Source organism: Malus sylvestris, chromosome 11 (assembly GCF_916048215.2).
Source record: "Malus sylvestris chromosome 11, drMalSylv7.2, whole genome shotgun sequence".
Lineage (NCBI taxonomy): Eukaryota > Viridiplantae > Streptophyta > Magnoliopsida > Rosales > Rosaceae > Malus > Malus sylvestris.
Window position 1 is genome coordinate 365,924 of NC_062270.1, and position 18,351 is coordinate 384,274.

The 18,351-nt window shown below is 36.2% G+C and overlaps 1 protein-coding gene across 1 annotated transcript; it reads right to left on the reverse strand.

Annotated features, from left to right (window-relative positions):
- Window positions 1-15,287: 15,287 nt before the first annotated feature.
- LOC126591591 (uncharacterized) lies at window positions 15,288-18,351 on the reverse strand. The gene is made up of 9 exons (XM_050257353.1): window positions 18,158-18,351; window positions 17,968-18,033; window positions 17,718-17,882; window positions 17,247-17,321; window positions 17,009-17,163; window positions 16,512-16,647; window positions 16,367-16,436; window positions 15,677-15,863; window positions 15,288-15,541 (listed from the first exon to the last, which is right to left on the reverse strand). Exons 1-8 carry the CDS (start codon window positions 18,242-18,244, stop codon window positions 15,841-15,843), a joined length of 777 nt encoding a protein of 258 aa, XP_050113310.1. The 5' UTR covers window positions 18,245-18,351; the 3' UTR covers window positions 15,288-15,541; window positions 15,677-15,840.

The window sequence follows — 18,351 nt, forward strand, 5'->3', positions numbered from 1 at the left end:
TGCAACATATTGTAACTGTGTTAAAAACCTATCCTAGTCATCTTTAATAGCATCAAGCCCCTCTACACTGAACGTCTCAAAATCCATGAATGTTAAAAACTTATAACGCTTTGTAGCTTCAGTTGGTGCACCATCCTTGAAGTGATCTAGCAATAAATCTTTCTTTTGTAGCTCATCGATCAACTCAGCCTTCTTTTCGGTACATAGATAATATTGCCTTCAAAATCTTTGTTTGACTTTACTATGCTTATCTCGTTTGTATGCATGTATGCTACAAATTTAAGCTTAAGCTCTAGTATATTTACCTCATCTTCCACTTTATTTAGTAATGCTTCATGTGTAAAGTATAGAGAGAACTAGTTAATGGTTGCATCTTGGTAGAAAGTATATTAAAAACAAATATCAACAATATTGCATTAAGGTCAAAAATAAACTCACCAATCTCTCCTTGTAGTGTTGTGGTCTTATGTCATAGAACTCCTTTAGAAATGCAATAAGGAAAAACAAACAGGTAAGATAAGTTGTACAACAAATTTGTTTGATCAAACCAGCCAAATTTTGTTAACTCATACTTTCTTCTGGTGTACTATAGAAATGAAGATGGTCGTCCGTCTTAATCAAGTTCATGTTTGAAGTGTATATCTTGGTTCGAAGCTTGAACTTTTATTCCAAACCTTGTGTCCTGGCAACCAAAAGTTGATTCTTTGACATAGTGACATAAATGTCTACTTTATTGACATCTTCAGAAAATGGTTGTCCTGAACCATGCAGGTGCAACACAACATTTTATATTTAGAATTTGAATATGAGAACTAATTTTGATGTGCAACATATTGTAACTTTGTTAAAAACTTATCCTAGTCATCTTTAATAGCATCACGCCCCTCTACACTGAGCGTCTCAAAATCTATGGATGTTAAAAACTTATAACGTTTTGTAGCTTCAGTTGGTGCACCATCCTTCAAGTGATCCAGCAATAAATCTTTCTTTTGTAGCTCATCGACCAACAACCTTCCTTTTCGGTACATAGATAATATTGCCTTCAACATCTTTATTTGACTTTACTATGCTTATCTCATTTGTATGCACGTATGCTACAAATTTAAGTTAAAGCTCCAGTATATTTACCTCATCTCCCACATGATTTTGTGCCATTCCAACAATAGCATTGGCGATATTCCTCACTGTGGTGGTAGGAACAATGCTCTAAAACATAACTAGGAAACTGAGAAACTTTTTCTCATTCGTCAACAATTTCTTCTTAAAAGCACATAACATAATTTTTCTTTGAACGTGTTTCAATCCATCAACCATTGATGGAATTGATCTTTGCAGATAATCCCTGCAAAACTCTCTAAACTCATTTTGGAAAAAGTCACTGTATGTTTTGAATGTCTGTCGAGGATTAAAAGGACTACTAGGTTGTGAATCCACATACTGGGCAAGCCAATCTCTTCTATCTTCTACTCTGTTTTTACTAAAAGCAAGAGTAATTACATCCTCAACGTTATCGTCCCAAAGATAGCATTTCTTATGATCCTCAATATTTTCAAAATATTCTTTCATTTCCTCAAGGTTGCATGAAGCCAACCCCTAAAAGCATGTACATATATTGTACAAGAATAAGAGTACTTATGACAATATGCATGGTGCATGAAGAGTAAGTTGAAAACATAAGGAACACGTACCTTGTAATACTTGATGGAATAGTCAGCAACATTGTCCGTCTCTTCTCTCCAGTCCTTAAACTCTCTGATTGAATAAAATGCTCGAGAATGATGATCTTGACTGCCATCCTTCTTAATCGCCTATACAGATCCACTCCAAACATACAAGTTAAAAACAAGGAATACGTATGTGCATTCTTGTACTTGATAACAATATTTAACTCATATTGAAGTTATCTAAGCATATGGTAGTCAAACAATATAAACAAACCTTCAAAATAGGAGTTATAAACCCAACAAAAAGTGGTGGTCAATTTTAAGAAGTGAGGACCAATAAAAATGAAAAAAATTAATCAAAAGCCGTTTGATGTGGGAACCATCATGATCCTACACAAACACATACGTTAAACTTCTCAGTGGTCATCAAGATGATGATATGCATATTAAAATTGTGTATAGGATTTCAAAGGATAAAACCAAAATAAAGATGTTTGAGGCATCTAACATGATCTGCCATGATCATCACCAAATCGTAGCCTAATGATTTGACACCCTCACATTTTTTGTTTTTTTGTAACCCCAAAATCCTAATGATATTGTTAACTTCCTCCTTATTCATAAGTTGAGCTTTGGTAGCTTGTCTTACATTGAGCAATTTACCTTTCAACGGAAAAACATCATAATGTTGCCTGCCCAAAAAAGTGAGCCTTGTCAACTGTTTGGAATGAATTATGTTAGCATATGTACTATATAGGACAAAATCCAATAAATAAATACAAATTTTGTTGTCTAATATGCCAAAATTATGCATAACTGCCTTAGTAGATTTTCCTCAAAATCAAGGTGCAATTTGCAGAGTCTTTCCATCCAGCTAAATATGTCAACCCTTTTATTTGAAACATTTCTTACATATGGCAGTACATGTCTTCAAAATATCCACAATCTAAGATACGACCATTGAAAAATAATCTGAATGTGAGAATCAAGGCTAAAGTATTACAGTTAAACAATTAATTCGTTGCACACGTAAGAGATAAAAGTCTTTGTGTTTAGGGTTTAATAATAAATTATTCTTCTCTCTGGGAGGTGCATATATAGTTGTACAAGAGGTCCTATAAATTAGGAAACAAGAATCCCACAATGAATCAATCATGTGATCCTATTCCTAAAATATATGATTACATTCCTGAAATTTAAGGTTGACTCACGCTAACACTCCCCCTCAAGTTGGTGCATAGATATCTCCTAAACCCAACTTGTCAAGTGAGTCTTTAAAGACTTTTGCCGTCACTGCATGAGTTAACACATCAGCTAACTGTTCTTCAGACCTCACATACGGAATGTCAATCAACTTAACGTCTAACTTCTCTTTGATGAAGTGTCTATCCACTTCCACATGTTTTGTACGATCATGTTGGACTGGATTATTCGCTATCTCTCTCGCTGCTTGATTATCACAGTGTAATAACATAGTTTCCCGAGGCTTGAATCCTATCTCGGTGAGAAGAATCCGGATCCATAATAGTTCACAAATCCCATGTGCCATACCTCGATATTCCGCTTCAGCTGTGGACCTGGCCACAACATTTTGTTTTTTGCTTCTCCAAGTTACAAGATTCCCTCCCACAAATGTAAAGTAACCAGATGTGGAGCGACGATCACTAATATTCCCAGCCCAGTCGGCATCTGTATACCCTTTTATCTCCATATGTCCATGTTTCTTGAAAATCAATCCTTTCCCAGGTGCACCTTTCAGATAACTCAATATACGCATCACAGCTGCCATATGATCTTCATTAGGAGAGTGCATAAACTGGCTTACAACACTAACTGCATATGCAATATCCGGCCTTGTGAGCGATAAGTAGATCAACCTTCCTACTAACCTCTGGTACCTCTCTTTATTAGTAGGAGTTTGATCCTGGTATATTGCCAGATGATGATTCTGCACAATTGGAGTCTCTGCTGGTTTACATGCCAACATCCCAGTTTCAGAAAGAAGATCAAGCACATACTTCCGCTGAGACAAGTAAATACCATCACGAGAACGAGCAACTTCAATTCCCAGAAAGTATTTCAAGCCCCCTAGATCTTTCATCTCAAATTCTGCGGAAAGGTAATTTTGCAGTCTTTTTATCTCTTCTGTATCATCACCTGTAACCACCATATCATCCACATAAATGATCAACAAAGTAACTTTACCTCCCATACGTTTCATAAACAGAGTATGGTCTGCATTCCCTTGTTTGTAGCCATAACTTTTCATTGCTTGGGTGAACCTTCCAAACCACGCTCTGGGTGACTGTTTGAGTCCATAGAGAGCTTTCAGAAGTCTACACACTTTTCCTGCTCCATTTGGTACGTCATATCCAGGTGGAAAATCCATGTATACTTCTTCTTCCAGATCTCCATGTAGGAAAGCATTTTTCACATCAAACTGTTTCAATGGCCAATCAAAGTTTGCAGCTAAGGACAAAAGAACTCGAATAGTATTCATTTTTGCAACCGGAGCAAACGTTTCCTGGTAATCAACTCTGAATGTCTGTGTGTACCCTTTTGCTACCAATCTTGCTTTGTATCTATCTATAGATCCGTCTGCTTTGTGTTTTATGGTGAATACCCATTTACATCCCACTGGTCTCTTCCCATGCGGTAGTGGTACCACATTCCATGTTTCATTTTTCTGTAAAGCCTCCATCTCAACCTCCATGGCTTCCTTCCAACGAGGATCTTGTAAGGCTTCTTCCACTTTTGTTGGAATCTTGATTCCCGCCATTTGATTCACCAAGGCTTGATACTTGGGTGATAGTCGATGTGTTGACATATATTGTGCAATTGCATATCTCACTTTTCCATCCGGAGAGAACCTGTCAGGTGGTTTCCCACGATTTTGCCTAGGAGGTAAAATATAAGAATTTTCACCAATATCTGAATTATAAGAACGTACCTCTTGAATATCCTCGGGGACATGAGCGTGTACCAGCATAGGAGGATGAGGGTTATTATGTGTTGGAGCTGCTACTTCGGCGCTGTCTGTTAGCCCACTTGCTAACTCACAAATTTCAGGCCCATCTATGGGCTGCACAGGTGTCTCTCTCGGTGTGCAATACCCACCGCTGCTTTCTGCAGCATGCTCCATCACGCATGGGCCAGCATCACATGCTTCAGTGCTTGGGCTTCGGTCACCTAGGCTGACAGCGTCCTTTATGAGCTGTCTTTCACAAGGCTGCCCTTTGCTAAGCCCACTCGAACTGCCCAATTCAAACGGCAGATCAAGCCACCTGTAATCGTCAACTATACAATCTATCTCCCCCTGACGAGTAGGGTGGGTTTGGTCAGTAGCAAAGAACATCTCGGTTTCAGAGAATGTAACATCCATGGTGATGTAAAAATGTTTAGACGATGGATGATAACACTTATATCCCTTTTGTTGGCTATTGAATCCCAAAAACACACACCGAACCGCACATGGGTCCAATTTACTCCGTTGATTTTTTTGAAGGTGCACATATGCCACACATCCAAAAATGCGAGGTGATAACTGGAGAGAGGATGGTAGAGTGACATGATCTGTTAGGACTTCCATAGGGGTGCGAAAATTATGAACTCTTGATGGCATTCGGTTTAGGAGATAAACAGAATAGGTGACAGCATCTGCCCAATAGGTGTTAGGAGCATGAGCCCCAATCAGAAGAGCTCGAGTGGTTTCCAAGATATGTCGATTCTTACGTTCCGCTACCCCGTTTTGTTGTGGAGTTTGAGGGCAAGTAGTCTCATGCAGAATGCCATGCTCCCTGAAAAATTGAGAGAGTTCGAAATTAAGATATTCTCCACCGTTATCAGATCGGAGAACTTTAATAGGGAGAGAAAATTGATTTCCAATCATGCGGTAAAATTGTTGAAAGATTTGACCAACATCACTTTTCTGTTTCATCGTATAGAGCCATGTCATTCTAGTGCAATCATCCACAAAGATAACAAACCAACGAATGCCATGTTGTGTAATTATTGGTGAAGGACCCCACACATCAGAGTGAACTAACTCAAAAGGCATCGTTCTTTTATTTAAACTCAAACGGTACGAAGTACGATGACTTTTTGCGAGAATGCAATCATTACAGTGAAAATCAGAATCTGATACACCACTAAATAAAGACGGAAGTAACTTCTTCAAATAACCAAAAGATGCATGTCCTAGTCGACGATGCCATAACCAAACTGCCTTGGTTTTATTATTGTTGCTGCTACGCACTTGATTGACTCGGCCTGGAACGACGTCTTCCACATAGTATAACCCTCTCCTCTTAGTACCACGCCCAATGATCGCCCGTGTCTGGATATCCTGAAGTAGGCAAAAAGTAGGGAACATTAGTACTACACAATCTAACTGTTCCGTAACCTGACCCACCGAAAGTAAATGATTTGACAATGATGGAACAAGTAACGTGTTGTGCAGAGATAGAGAAGGAGTAAGGGCTATAGAACCAGCTCCCGTAACAGGAGCAATTTCACCATTGGCAGTAATCACATTCTCTTTTGGTGGGAAAGTCTTGTGGTGAAACAATGATGCGTCATATGTCATATGGTCGGTAGCCCCAGAGTCTATTATCCAGCCAGAGTCACGTTTAGTAGATGCTATAAGTACAGTACCGATTTTACCTGGATCATTATGTGAAATTTGCCTAATTAAAGACAACATTTGATCGGTATCTTCATGAACTGCTGCAGGCTCCATTTTTCCCTCCTGGTTGTGGGCTAATATATTTGACTTGGGCCCAGATTGGCCAGCGGCCACAGCTGCTTTCCCAAGGTCAGAATTATGCTCTTGGTTGGATTTAGGCCTCATTCGGCCTGCTGCCACAACAGTCACTCCAGCTCCAGATTCGGCCAACTTGGCCTGACTCGTGCGTCTCCCCTTTGCCTTCAATTCCTTTTTCCTTTCCCAGTACCACTCTGGGTACCCGTGGATCTCAAAACAAGTTTCTTCAGTGTGCCTCTTTCCATTGCAATGATTGCAATGAAGCTTGTCCTTGTCAATGTCTTCCTGGGTACGGTTTGGACGAGGTGCTTCAGTGGCTGATGGACGGAGGGATGGTGACGGGGACTTGGTGATCATTGCCATAGAGGAGCTTGTTGTAATGGCTTTTGTTCCAAGCATGGTGGTCTGTCTTTGTGCTTCACGTCTAACTAAACTGAAGCATTCTTCAATCGCAGGGATGGGTTTCATTCTTAGGATCTCACTCCGGACTTGGTCGAATCCATTATCCAGTCCGGCAAGGAAATCATACACCCTGTCCTTTGACAACTTTTCCTTGCGGGTTCGAAGGTCAACCGTGCATACCATCTTGATAGGACGCCATCTATCAAGATCTTGCCATACTCCCTTCAGTTCTGTGAAATATAAATTTACCGGACGATCGTCTTGTCTAGTCCGTGTCGCCTTGCATCTCAATTCATAATACTGAGACTCGTCGGATCCGTCATAGAACATCTGGCTTGCACTTTCCTAGATGTCCTTGGCTGTCGGTAAATCGATGAAGAGACTCAACAGGTGTGGTTCCATGGTTTTCAATAGCCATCCTCGCACAATAGCATCTTCAGTGACCCACTTGGTGTATCCTGGAGAGTCTTCTGTGATAGCTGGGATTTTTCCAGTTAAATACCCATGCTTGCCGAGGCCTGAAGCATGAACCTCCATCATCTTCGACCACACTTTCCAGTTTGTGTCATTCAATCTGTATCCAAACAGAATGCCGCTGTTGTTGGTAGGCTCATTTGGAATGGACAAGGATTGGATGGTAACCAACTCACCAGTTTTTCTTTCTTCAGCCATCAGACCAAATTGGTTTTTTTTTTTTTTAATTTAATAAGGTTGAATTTGATGCAGCCTTGATGATTACAACGCCACAGATTTTGGATTCCTGGGTTCAACTTTTAAGAACACCAGAAGTTGCTTCTGATGCAACCTTGGTTGCAGTTTGTACGTTTGTCTGGTTTTAGGGTTTGGTTTGGGAAGAGACAGGCCGAAAACCTGCTCTTGATACCAAGATAAAAGTCTTTGTGTTTAGGGTTTAATAATAAATTATTCTTCTCTCTGGGAGGTGCATATATAGTTGTACAAGAGGTCCTATAAATTAGGAAACAAGAATCCCACAATGAATCAATCATGTGATCCTATTCCTAAAATATATGATTACATTCCTGAAATTTAAGGTTGACTCACGCTAACAGTAAGTACCTTCATTTAAGGAGTGCTTTGGAAGTGAAAAAGAATTCCATAAATGATCTTGTGCATGGAAATGAGAACGTTTCTTTTAGGTCATCAAATGAAGCATTACTGATATTAGCTTTCAAAACGATCCATAGATGCTTCTTCACATCATCAGGTGTTAGGTTGAAATTGTGTTTTTCATCGATAATATTCACCAGATGCTCTGCGATCTTATTTGCCACGAAATCCACAAGAGGTCTACCCTTGATTGTATTGAATAAATTCACAAAGGTGACCTGGGTCAAATAAAAAACAATTTTCGGAAGTATAAAAAAGGAAAAATACCTACCCAAATTTCAGAAAAATCAAAGTGATGTAAAATAATGGCTAGGCTAGGCTAGGCTAGGCTTAGTAAGCTAGCTAGTTATGCGGTTATGCAATGATGCAAAATTGCAAATGCTTTCGTCCATTTAATATTGAAAAATACTAAGAGAAATATCTCTACTACCTAACAGTTTAACGTTAATTTCTATATTAATATTGTAAAACATCACATAAAAAATATAAGGTGATAGAGAGGAATTAATATGCTTATTTTTAAAACAGCTTTCGATGTTTACGATTGCATCAGTACATAAGTTTCGGCACGAATGTATCGGTACATAAATTTCAATACGAATGTTGCGGTACAATTGTATCAGTACATAAGTTCTAGTACGATTGCATCGGTACATAAGTTTCGGTACGAATGTATCAGTACATAAGTTTTGGTACGAATGTATCGGTACATAAGTTTCGGTACAAATGTACTATGAGTATATAAGTTTTGGTACGAATGTATTGGTTCATAAGTTTCAGTACGAATGTATTATCGGTACAATTGCATCGGTACATAAGTTTCGATACGAATGTATCTGTATATAAGTTTTGGTTGGTGCACTATCCTTCAAGTGATCCAGCAATAAATCTTTCTTTTGTAGCTCATCGATCAACAGCATTCCTTTTCGGTACATAGATAATATTGCCTTCAACATTTTTATTTGACTTTACTATGTTTATCTCATTTGTATGCACGTATGCTACAAATTTAAGCTAAAGCTCCAGTATATTTACCTCATCTCCCACATGATTTTGTGCCATTCCAACAATAGCATTGGCGATATTCCTCACTGTGGTGGTAGGAACAATGCTCTAAAACATAACTAAGAAACCGAGAAACTTTTTCTCATTCGTCAACAATTTCTTCTTAAAAGCACATAACATAATTTTTCTTTGAACGCGTTTCAATCCATCAACCATTGATGGAATTGATCTTTGCAGATAATCCCTGCAAAACTCTCTAAACACATTTTGGAAAAAGTCACTGTATGTTTTGAATGTCTGTCGATGATTAAAATGACTACTAGGTTGTGAATCCGCATACTGGGCAAGCCAATCTCTTCTATCTTCTACTCTGTTTTTACTAAAAGCAAGAGTGATTACATCCTCAACGTTATCGTCCCAAAGATAGCATTTCTTATGATCCTCAATATTTTCAAAATATTCTTTCATTTCCTCAAGGTTGCATGAAGCCAACCCCTAAAAGCATGTACATATTGTACAAGAATAAGAGTACTTATGACAATATGCATGGTGCATGAAGAGTAAGTTGAAAACATAAGGAACACGTACCTTGTAATACTTGATGGAATAGTCAGCAACATTGTCCGTCTCTTCTCTCCCGTCCTTAAACTCTCTGATTGAATAAAATGCTCGAGAATGATGATCTTGACTGCCATCCTTCTTAATCGCCTATACAGATCCACTCCAAACATACAAGTTAAAAACAAGGAATACGTATGTGCATTCTTGTACTTGATAACAATCTTTAACTCATATTGAAGTTATCTAAGCATATGGTAGTCAAACAATATAAACTAACCTTCAAAATAGGAGTTATAAACCCAACAAAAAGTGGTGGTCAATTTTAAGAAGCGAGGACCAATAAAAATGAAAAAAATTAATCAAAAGCCGGTTGATGTGGGAACCATCATGATCCTACACAAACACATGCGTTAAACTTCTCAATGGTCATCAAGATGATGATATGCATATTAAAATTGTGTATAGGAGTCCTTTGGAAGTGAAAAAGAATTCCATAAATGATCTTGTGCATGGAGATGAGAAAGTTTCTTTTAGGTCATCAAATGAAGCATTACTGATATTAGCTTTCAAAAGGATCCATAGATGCTTCTTCACATCATCGGGTGTTAGGTTGAAATTTTGCTTTTCATCGATAATATTCACCAGATGCTCTGCGATCTTATTTGCCACGAAATCCACAAGAGGTCTACTCTTGATTGTATTGAATAAATTCAGAAAGGTGACTTGCGTCAAATAAAAAACAATTTTCGGAAGTATAAAAAAGGAAAAATACCTACCCAAATTTCAGAAAAATCAAAGTGATGTAAAATAATGGCTAGGCTAGGCTAGGCTTAGTAAGCTAGCTAGTTATGCGGTTATGCAATGATGCAAAATTGCAAATGCTTTCGTCCATTTAATATTGAAAAATACTAAGAGAAATATCTCTACTACCTAACAGTTTAACGTTAAATTCTGTATTAATATTGTAAAACATCACATAAAAAATATAAGGTGATAGAGAAGAATTAATATGCTTATTCTTAAAACAGCTTTCGATGTTTACGATTGCATCAGTACATAAGTTTCGGCACGAATGTATCGATACATAAATTTCAATACGAATGTTGCGGTACAATTGTATCAGTACATAAGTTCTAGTACGATTGCATCGGTACATAAGTTTTGGTACGAATGTATCGGTACATAAGTTTCGGTACAAATGTACTATGAGTATATAAGTTTTGGTACGAATGTATCGGTTCATAAGTTTCAGTACGAATGTACTATTGGTACATAAATTTCGGTACAATTGCATCGGTACATAAGTTTCGATACGAATGTATCTGTATATAAGTTTTGGTTGGTGCACCATCCTTCAAGTGATCCAGCAATAAATCTTTCTTTTGTAGCTCATCGATCAACAGCCTTCATTTTCGGTACATAGATAATATTGCCTTCAACATCTTTATTTGACTTTACTATGCTTATCTCATTTGTATGCACGTATGCTACAAATTTAAGCTAAAGCTCCAGTATATTTACCTCATCTCCCACATGATTTTGTGCCATTCCAACAATAGCATTGGCGATATTCCTCACTGTGGTGGTAGGAACAATGCTCTAAAACATAACTAGGAAACCGAGAAACTTTTTCTCATTCGTCAACAATTTCTTCTTAAAAGCACATAACATAATTTTTCTTTGAACGCGTTTCAATCCATCAACCATTGATGGAATTGATCTTTGCAGATAATCCCTACAAAACTCTCTAAACACATTTTGGAAAAAGTCATTGTATGTTTTGAATGTCTGTCGAGGATTAAAATGACTACTAGGTTGTGAATCCGCATACTTGGCAAGCCAATCTCTTCTATCTTCTACTCTGTTTTTACTAAAAGCAAGAGTGATTACATCCTCAACGTTATCGTCCCAAAGAGAGCATTTCTTATGATCCTCAATATTTTCAAAATATTCTTTCATTTCCTCAAGGTTGCATGAAGCCAACCCCTAAAAGCATGTACATATATTGTACAAGAATAAGAGTACTTATGACAATATGCATGGTGCATGAAGAGTAAGTTGAAAACATAAGGAACACGTACCTTGTAATACTTGATGGAATAGTCAGCAACATTGCCGTCTCTTCTCTCCAGTCCTTAAACTCTCTGATTGAATAAAATGCTCGAGAATGATGATCTTGACTGCCATCCTTCTTAATCGCCTATACAGATCCACTCCAAACATACAAGTTAAAAACAAGGAATACATATGTGCATTCTTGTACTTAATAACAATCTTTAACTCATATTGAAGTTATCTAAGCATATGGTAGTCAAACAATATAAACTAACCTTCAAAATAGGAGTTATAAACCCAACAAAAAGTGGTGGTCAATTTTAAGAAGCGAGGACCAATAAAAATGAAAAAAATTAATCAAAAACCGTTTGATGTGGGAACCATCATGATCCTACACAAACACATACGTTAAACTTCTCAGTGGTCATCAAGATGATGATATGCATATTAAAATTGTGTATAGGAGTCCTTTGGAAGTGAAAAAGAATTCCATAAATGATCTTGTGCATGGAGATGAGAAAGTTTCTTTTAGGTCATCAAATGAAGCATTACTGATATTAGCTTTCAAAAGGATCCATAGATGCTTCTTCACATCATCGGGTGTTAGGTTGAAATTTTGCTTTTCATCGATAATATTCACCATATGCTCTGCGATCTTATTTGCCACGAAATCCACAAGAGGTCTACCCTTGATTGTATTGAATAAATTCAGAAATGTGACCTGGGTCAAATAAAAAACAATTTTCGGAAGTATAAAAAAGGAAAAATACCTACCCAAATTTCAGAAAAATCAAAGTGATATAAAATAATGGCTAGGCTAGGCTAGGCTAGGCTAGGCTTAGTAAGCTAGCTAGTTATGCGGTTATGCAATGATGCAAAATTGCAAATGCTTTCGTCCATTTAATATTGAAAAATACTAAGAGAAATATCTATACTACCTAACAGTTTAACGTTAAATTATGTATTAATATTGTAAAACATCACATAAAAAATATAAGGTGATAGAGAGGAATTAATATGTTTATTTTCGAAACAACTTTCGATGTTTACGATTGCATCAGTACATAAGTTTCGGCACGAATGTATCGGTACATAAATTTCAATACGAATGTTGCGGTACAATTGTATCAGTACATAAGTTCTAGTACGATTGCATCGGTACATAAGTTTAGGTACATAAGTTTCGGTACGAATGTATCAGTACATAAGTTTTGGTACGAATGTATCGGTACATAAGTTTCTGTACAAATGTAGTATGAGTATATAAGTTTTGGTATGAATGTATCGGTTCATAAGTTTTAGTACGAATGTACTATCGGTATATAAATTTCGGTACAATTGCATCGGTACATAAGTTTCGATACGAATATATCTGTATATAAGTTTTAGTACAAAATGTATCAGAACATAACTATAGTACATACATAAGAATGTAATATGCATATACATACATATAGACAAATTTACGCACCAATTAAGAATATATGATACATATGGTTTTTTTGTTTTTGTGGAAACTTAATAATAATTGTCAAATAATAAAATCTCAATAACTATTACAACTTAATTAGTATTTGATTGTTACAATTAAATGTCAATGACTAAAGTTAATTTTTAATCTTATATATGTTTTTATTCTCGAAGTAATATTATTCAAGGATTGAAATAGAATTTTCTATAATAAGGATGATGTGCGTCTCAATCTCTTGAGACATTGGTAGACCCATCCAACATAGCCTAAAGTAAGTTTTATACGTGTAGTCCAAATGACATAAGTTTTGCTATATCTGATATGATTTGGCCAATAGTCACGCATGCCTGTATACTGTTTCACACTGACTAACTGAATACAACTGACTAATTGATTAGGTTAGGATAACTAATTGATCGCCTACTATCATCAGTTATCTACAATTACTAATACTAAGTGAGGAAATATTTCTTATCCTATTAAATGTGATCGGCTATTTGCATTATAGTACGCAACTGTATTCGGTTTTGCATCTAATCTTCTATTAGCTCTAAGTAGTTCATATCTTTTCTTATAGTCTATTTGCAAGTCTTTCTAGATCTTACTCTACTTTTTTTGCCCTGAGTTTCCATCTTATAGTTGCATCTTTTAACCAAAATATATGTAAGTTTTCGATTCACGTGTCCAAACTACCTTAATTAATTTTCTCTCATTTTATCTTCAATTGCAGTCACCTCCTACTTTACCTCATATATACTTTATCTTATATGAATTATCTATACGCACCTATTAATTTTCATACATTAGTTGTCAAAACAAACAACATTTGGCATATGATATATAATTAGATGCTTTTAGTTGTCTTAAATGGCATTCGAGTCACTTACGAGCCAAGAATATCGACTATACTTTGGAAGCTTTAATTTAATTTGGTGTACAAAAAAGATATTGTCACACCCATCTCTAATTATATTGGAAGGTTGAATTTAGAGTCACATTGTCACACTCATAAATACACACAAATTGGCATATTTGTATTTATTTTGATTAATTAATGAATATCAAACAATAGTTTATTGAGAAAAGAAAAGAAAAATACATTACCCAAATTTCAGAAAAATCAAAGTGAAGTAACCGTATTATCATGGCTAGGCTAGGCTTCGTAGGCTAGCTAGTTGGTTATGCGGTTATGAAAAGATGCAAAATTGCAAATGTTTTCGTCTATTTAATATTGAAAAATGCTAAAATGAGTCTTTTAAATGAGAATCTTTTTACTACCTAACAATTTAACGTCAATTTATGTATCAATATTATAAAATATTCTATCAAAAATATAAGATGACAAAAAGAAATTGATGTGCTTATTTTTAAAATAGCTTTTGTTGTACTTTAAGAAAAACAAAAGTTGGTTGCTGAACAATTAGCAGGAGTTCCTGCTGAAAAGCCAATGTAATTGCTCTTGGTTTGACACGTTTTTTCCTTCTTTTTTTTCCTACAGAATTGTTCATTTTGAAAAGTATCCTTCTAACACAAATGCCCTCTCTTACCAGTCTCCTTCATTCCTTATTTTGTAGAAAATTACTCATTCATTAATATAAGGGGTATTCTAGGCCAATAAATTTTTATCAAACAAAATTTAGTGTTTTCTCTTTAAATTGAAGCAGCTTTTTGATGGAAAAATGTAACACCAAACAGAGCCTAAGTATGCGACTTTTATGGTTCAAGCAAACATCGGTTTTGGAGTTTACAGATAAATTGTCTCCATTTAGTATTAGTCTGTTTCTTAAAAACAATGTATAAATCTATCGCGTGACACATTAAAACTACTATGTAAAGCACAATAAATATTTGATGTACATGAGAGATGGCACTTATCCGATTTCTTGTGTCTCATTCTTCTCATATGTACCATAACTTATGCGTACAAGTTGAAATGATGTTTCCGATTTTAAAAGTAAAATTTTCACATGAGAACTCGAAAATTTCAAATTCGAATATTTTTTGAAAAATTAAAATGCATACAAGAATTATGATAGTTCTAATCCAAATTTTTCTGAAGTATTCCAAACTCAAGGCTGTTTGTATCATGAAAACAAATTGCGTCGAACTAAGATTTGTTCAAACTCAAAATGTTGAGAAACAAGCTCTGCAAATTTACAGACCCCCTCGGTGACTATTTTTTTTTCTTTCAAATTTTAAACTATTCTTCAATTAGAAACAGAGGAAAATGTGGGGGAGATGAGGAAGTTCAATCCAGCACAACACAACACAAGAGCATCTACCATTGTAAAAAGCATGGCCAAATTTATTGCCTTTTGCGATCAAAATTGCCAACACAATGAAAGAATCAACCTCTCAACCTCTAGTCAACAGATTCACACAATATAAAAAGTAGGCATAGAATACATTAAAACACAAGGAGACCAGAAATGCAACAAGAATTTGTCGACCAACAACACTCCCGAACCTCAGGCGCGCGCCCACAAAAACAACCTGAAACAATTAAAAAATGTGTTGAAGAGAACCAGGACAAAAAGTCCCACACTACATAAATGATGGCCCAAAAATTAAAAAATCAGCAATATTGTTGTTGACGAGCTACTTAGGGATTGTGTTAAAAAAACTCACTTGATCAAAAACTTCTTCCTCTTGTTCATTTTCCTCTTTAATCAGCTCCTGTTCCTCAGGCATCAAAGTCTTCTGCTTTGGTCCTTTCTGCTCTCTCTCTTTTTCTACTACAACTGGCAGTGATCACCTGCTTTATCTCCTCCACGATGGATCTCACCTGGCTTTCATCTAAAAGTGGTCCAGATGTCTGAAAGCAAAGATACAAGGTGCATGAACGGGGCCATACTCAAGAAATGATGCACAATAAAAAAAACGAAAACACGAAAAAAAAATTGTCTTTTGAACAAAGCAAATTCAGATTAACTCAACAAAACATTTCTCCCAAAACAGTTGGCTCATTCACTGCTTCCATGCAAACTAAAATGAAGGATTGGCTACTACAAAACAAATCAATTAGTACTATACTGCAGTGACTGCCAGCATTTCCAAGTTCAAGCCCAAAATCTAAAAGGCAGAGATTTAATTATAAAAGTTCTTGCAAATCAAACCAATGATTTTCTTCTGCAATGAAAAGAAAATAAAACAGTAAGTGGCATAGCATGGAACATGATTAGTATCCAGTACTCAGTAGCTCCGTCATTGCTAGAAACAAAAAGTAGATATCTCTTCATTAAGAAACGGAGCAAACTCCAACAAAATTTGTAGAGGAAAGAGAAAAATAAAACATTGAGTATTAACAATTAATGGTACCTGAAACGGCTGCCTTCCTAACTTCTTCATGGAAATAAAACTTAAGAAGTGGAACCAAAGTTGGGGCAACCTACACAAATATGACCTTTGTAAGTATTCAACCAAAGTCGGACAAAACAATAATAGTCGTGACACTATCGAATACCTGATCAATCCAGGGAAAGAATCCTTCTTTCAGCCCATCAGCATAGCAACACAGCATATTGCAAGCTGTAGCTTTTTCCTCCAAGACACTAATCTTGATTGCAATCCTTTTATCCCCAAGAGTAATTGTTTCCATACTGTAACACAAAAGCAGCTTTTAGCTAGAGAAGGAGTAATACAGAGCTACATAACAGCACTATTTCCAGATCTTGATATCTTTTACACACTCACTCACCAAAACTACACCTCAGACACTCAAATCAGTACTTGGTAGCTTAACCAGATAATTATCAAGTATAGAAGCATATAAAAAAGTTGATGTGGATGTTAAAGCCACTGGTTATCCATGCAGTGAAAGTTTCTACACTAGATTCAGGTACATCACATATCAAAATTTAGGAAGGATACAAGAAATAGGTAGTGATGCAACATTTGAGATATCATACATGCCTGTTGGTATTGAACTTACAAAAAAGGGAAATGAGAAAAGTTTCAGACCTATCATCATCAGAATCACCAATATCATTTTCGTCATCTGCAGATGTGATAGTAACATCTGGCTTAAGTTGAGCAGATTGAAGCAAAGGAGGCATTACCACACTCATGTATGGGAGGAAATCTTGTCCTAGGCACTTGCAGAGTCTAGCCCAGGCCTACAACATTGTAGATAAATTTTTATTGCAAACAATAAGCTCTACTATAGTAATTTCAGTGCAATTATAAGATAAGGGCATACTTGTAACATGTAACTTGTAGTTGGATCATCCTTCTCCATGTGAGATCCTTGCAAAGCCATCAGCACTTCCATGACCTTCAGAGAAACAGTAAACACCAGTCTGTGATTTAGATGAATTGGCAGCAGCATTTTTCTATTAGGTTTTTAGATTGGCCAAAATGGCAGCAGCATGTTCACAGGTTGAAAGACTCAAATTATAATTTCCCAACGGATAATCAGAAAAGAGCTGATGCATATAACTTAAGCATAGGAGAGTGCCGAAGAGGAAAAAAAGAAGAAGTCAATTTCCGAATTTTGACAAAATTAAAATCTATTGGGAGGAGTAAGGTAGGAAATGGTTCAAAATAGCCAAAATTTAAGTCTGCATGAACAAGCACCTTAAAAAATAAAATGAAACCATCATCCATCAAATAGCCATTCATATCCCAAGTCCAATAAAGTAAATGTAGTTTTAAATGTATAATGCCTTACTTGCTTAGCATCTTCCCTGAATTTCTCTTTTCCAACTGCCATTCCAACCAAATTAATACACTCCATCGATTTGGCATGAAGCATGCGATTGGACTTGTCAGTGGCATTCACCAAGATAGCTTTCAGGTAAGGCATAACTGCATCATAATATTTTTGAAAATGATCCTACAAATCCCATTCCATCAAACTTAATCATCCATAAAAAGAAAAAAAAAATTCACCTATAATATCACATTATATAGTCCAATACCTGAGATGAATCAGCAACAGATACCAAAGCAGTCAAGGCACCCTCTTGTACCATTTGTTTTCCATTCTGCATGAAACGTGAAAAATCAGACACAAGTAAAATATACTAGTTCAAAAGCATGTAATTAAGTACAATTTTACATCATGAATAAGGTGTTTGTATATATATACATAATCTTGGGAAGCATTACCTGCAGAAGTACTAGCAATTTGCTCACCACTCCATCCAAATATGGTGTTAAAATATCCGGAGTGCAATTCTCACTGAAATTCAGCATTGCTGAAGCAGCATGTGCCTGCAGATAACAAATTACAAAAAAGGAAGCAATGAATAGATAATCTTGCACGTTTAGTTACATGATCTTGATAACGAGCTGAGTAAAGC

Coding starts and splice junctions, on each gene's coding strand:
- LOC126591591 (XM_050257353.1), bottom strand. CDS start 18,244: ATGCTGAATTTCAGTGAGAATTGCACTCCGGATATTTTAACACCATAT. Junction 18,034..18,157: donor AATTGCTAGTACTTCTGCAG/GTAATGCTTCCC, acceptor CGTTTCATGCAG/AATGGAAAACAAATGGTACA. Junction 15,864..16,366: donor TAGGAAGGCAGCCGTTTCAG/GTACCATTAATT, acceptor CTTTGCTTTCAG/ACATCTGGACCACTTTTAGA.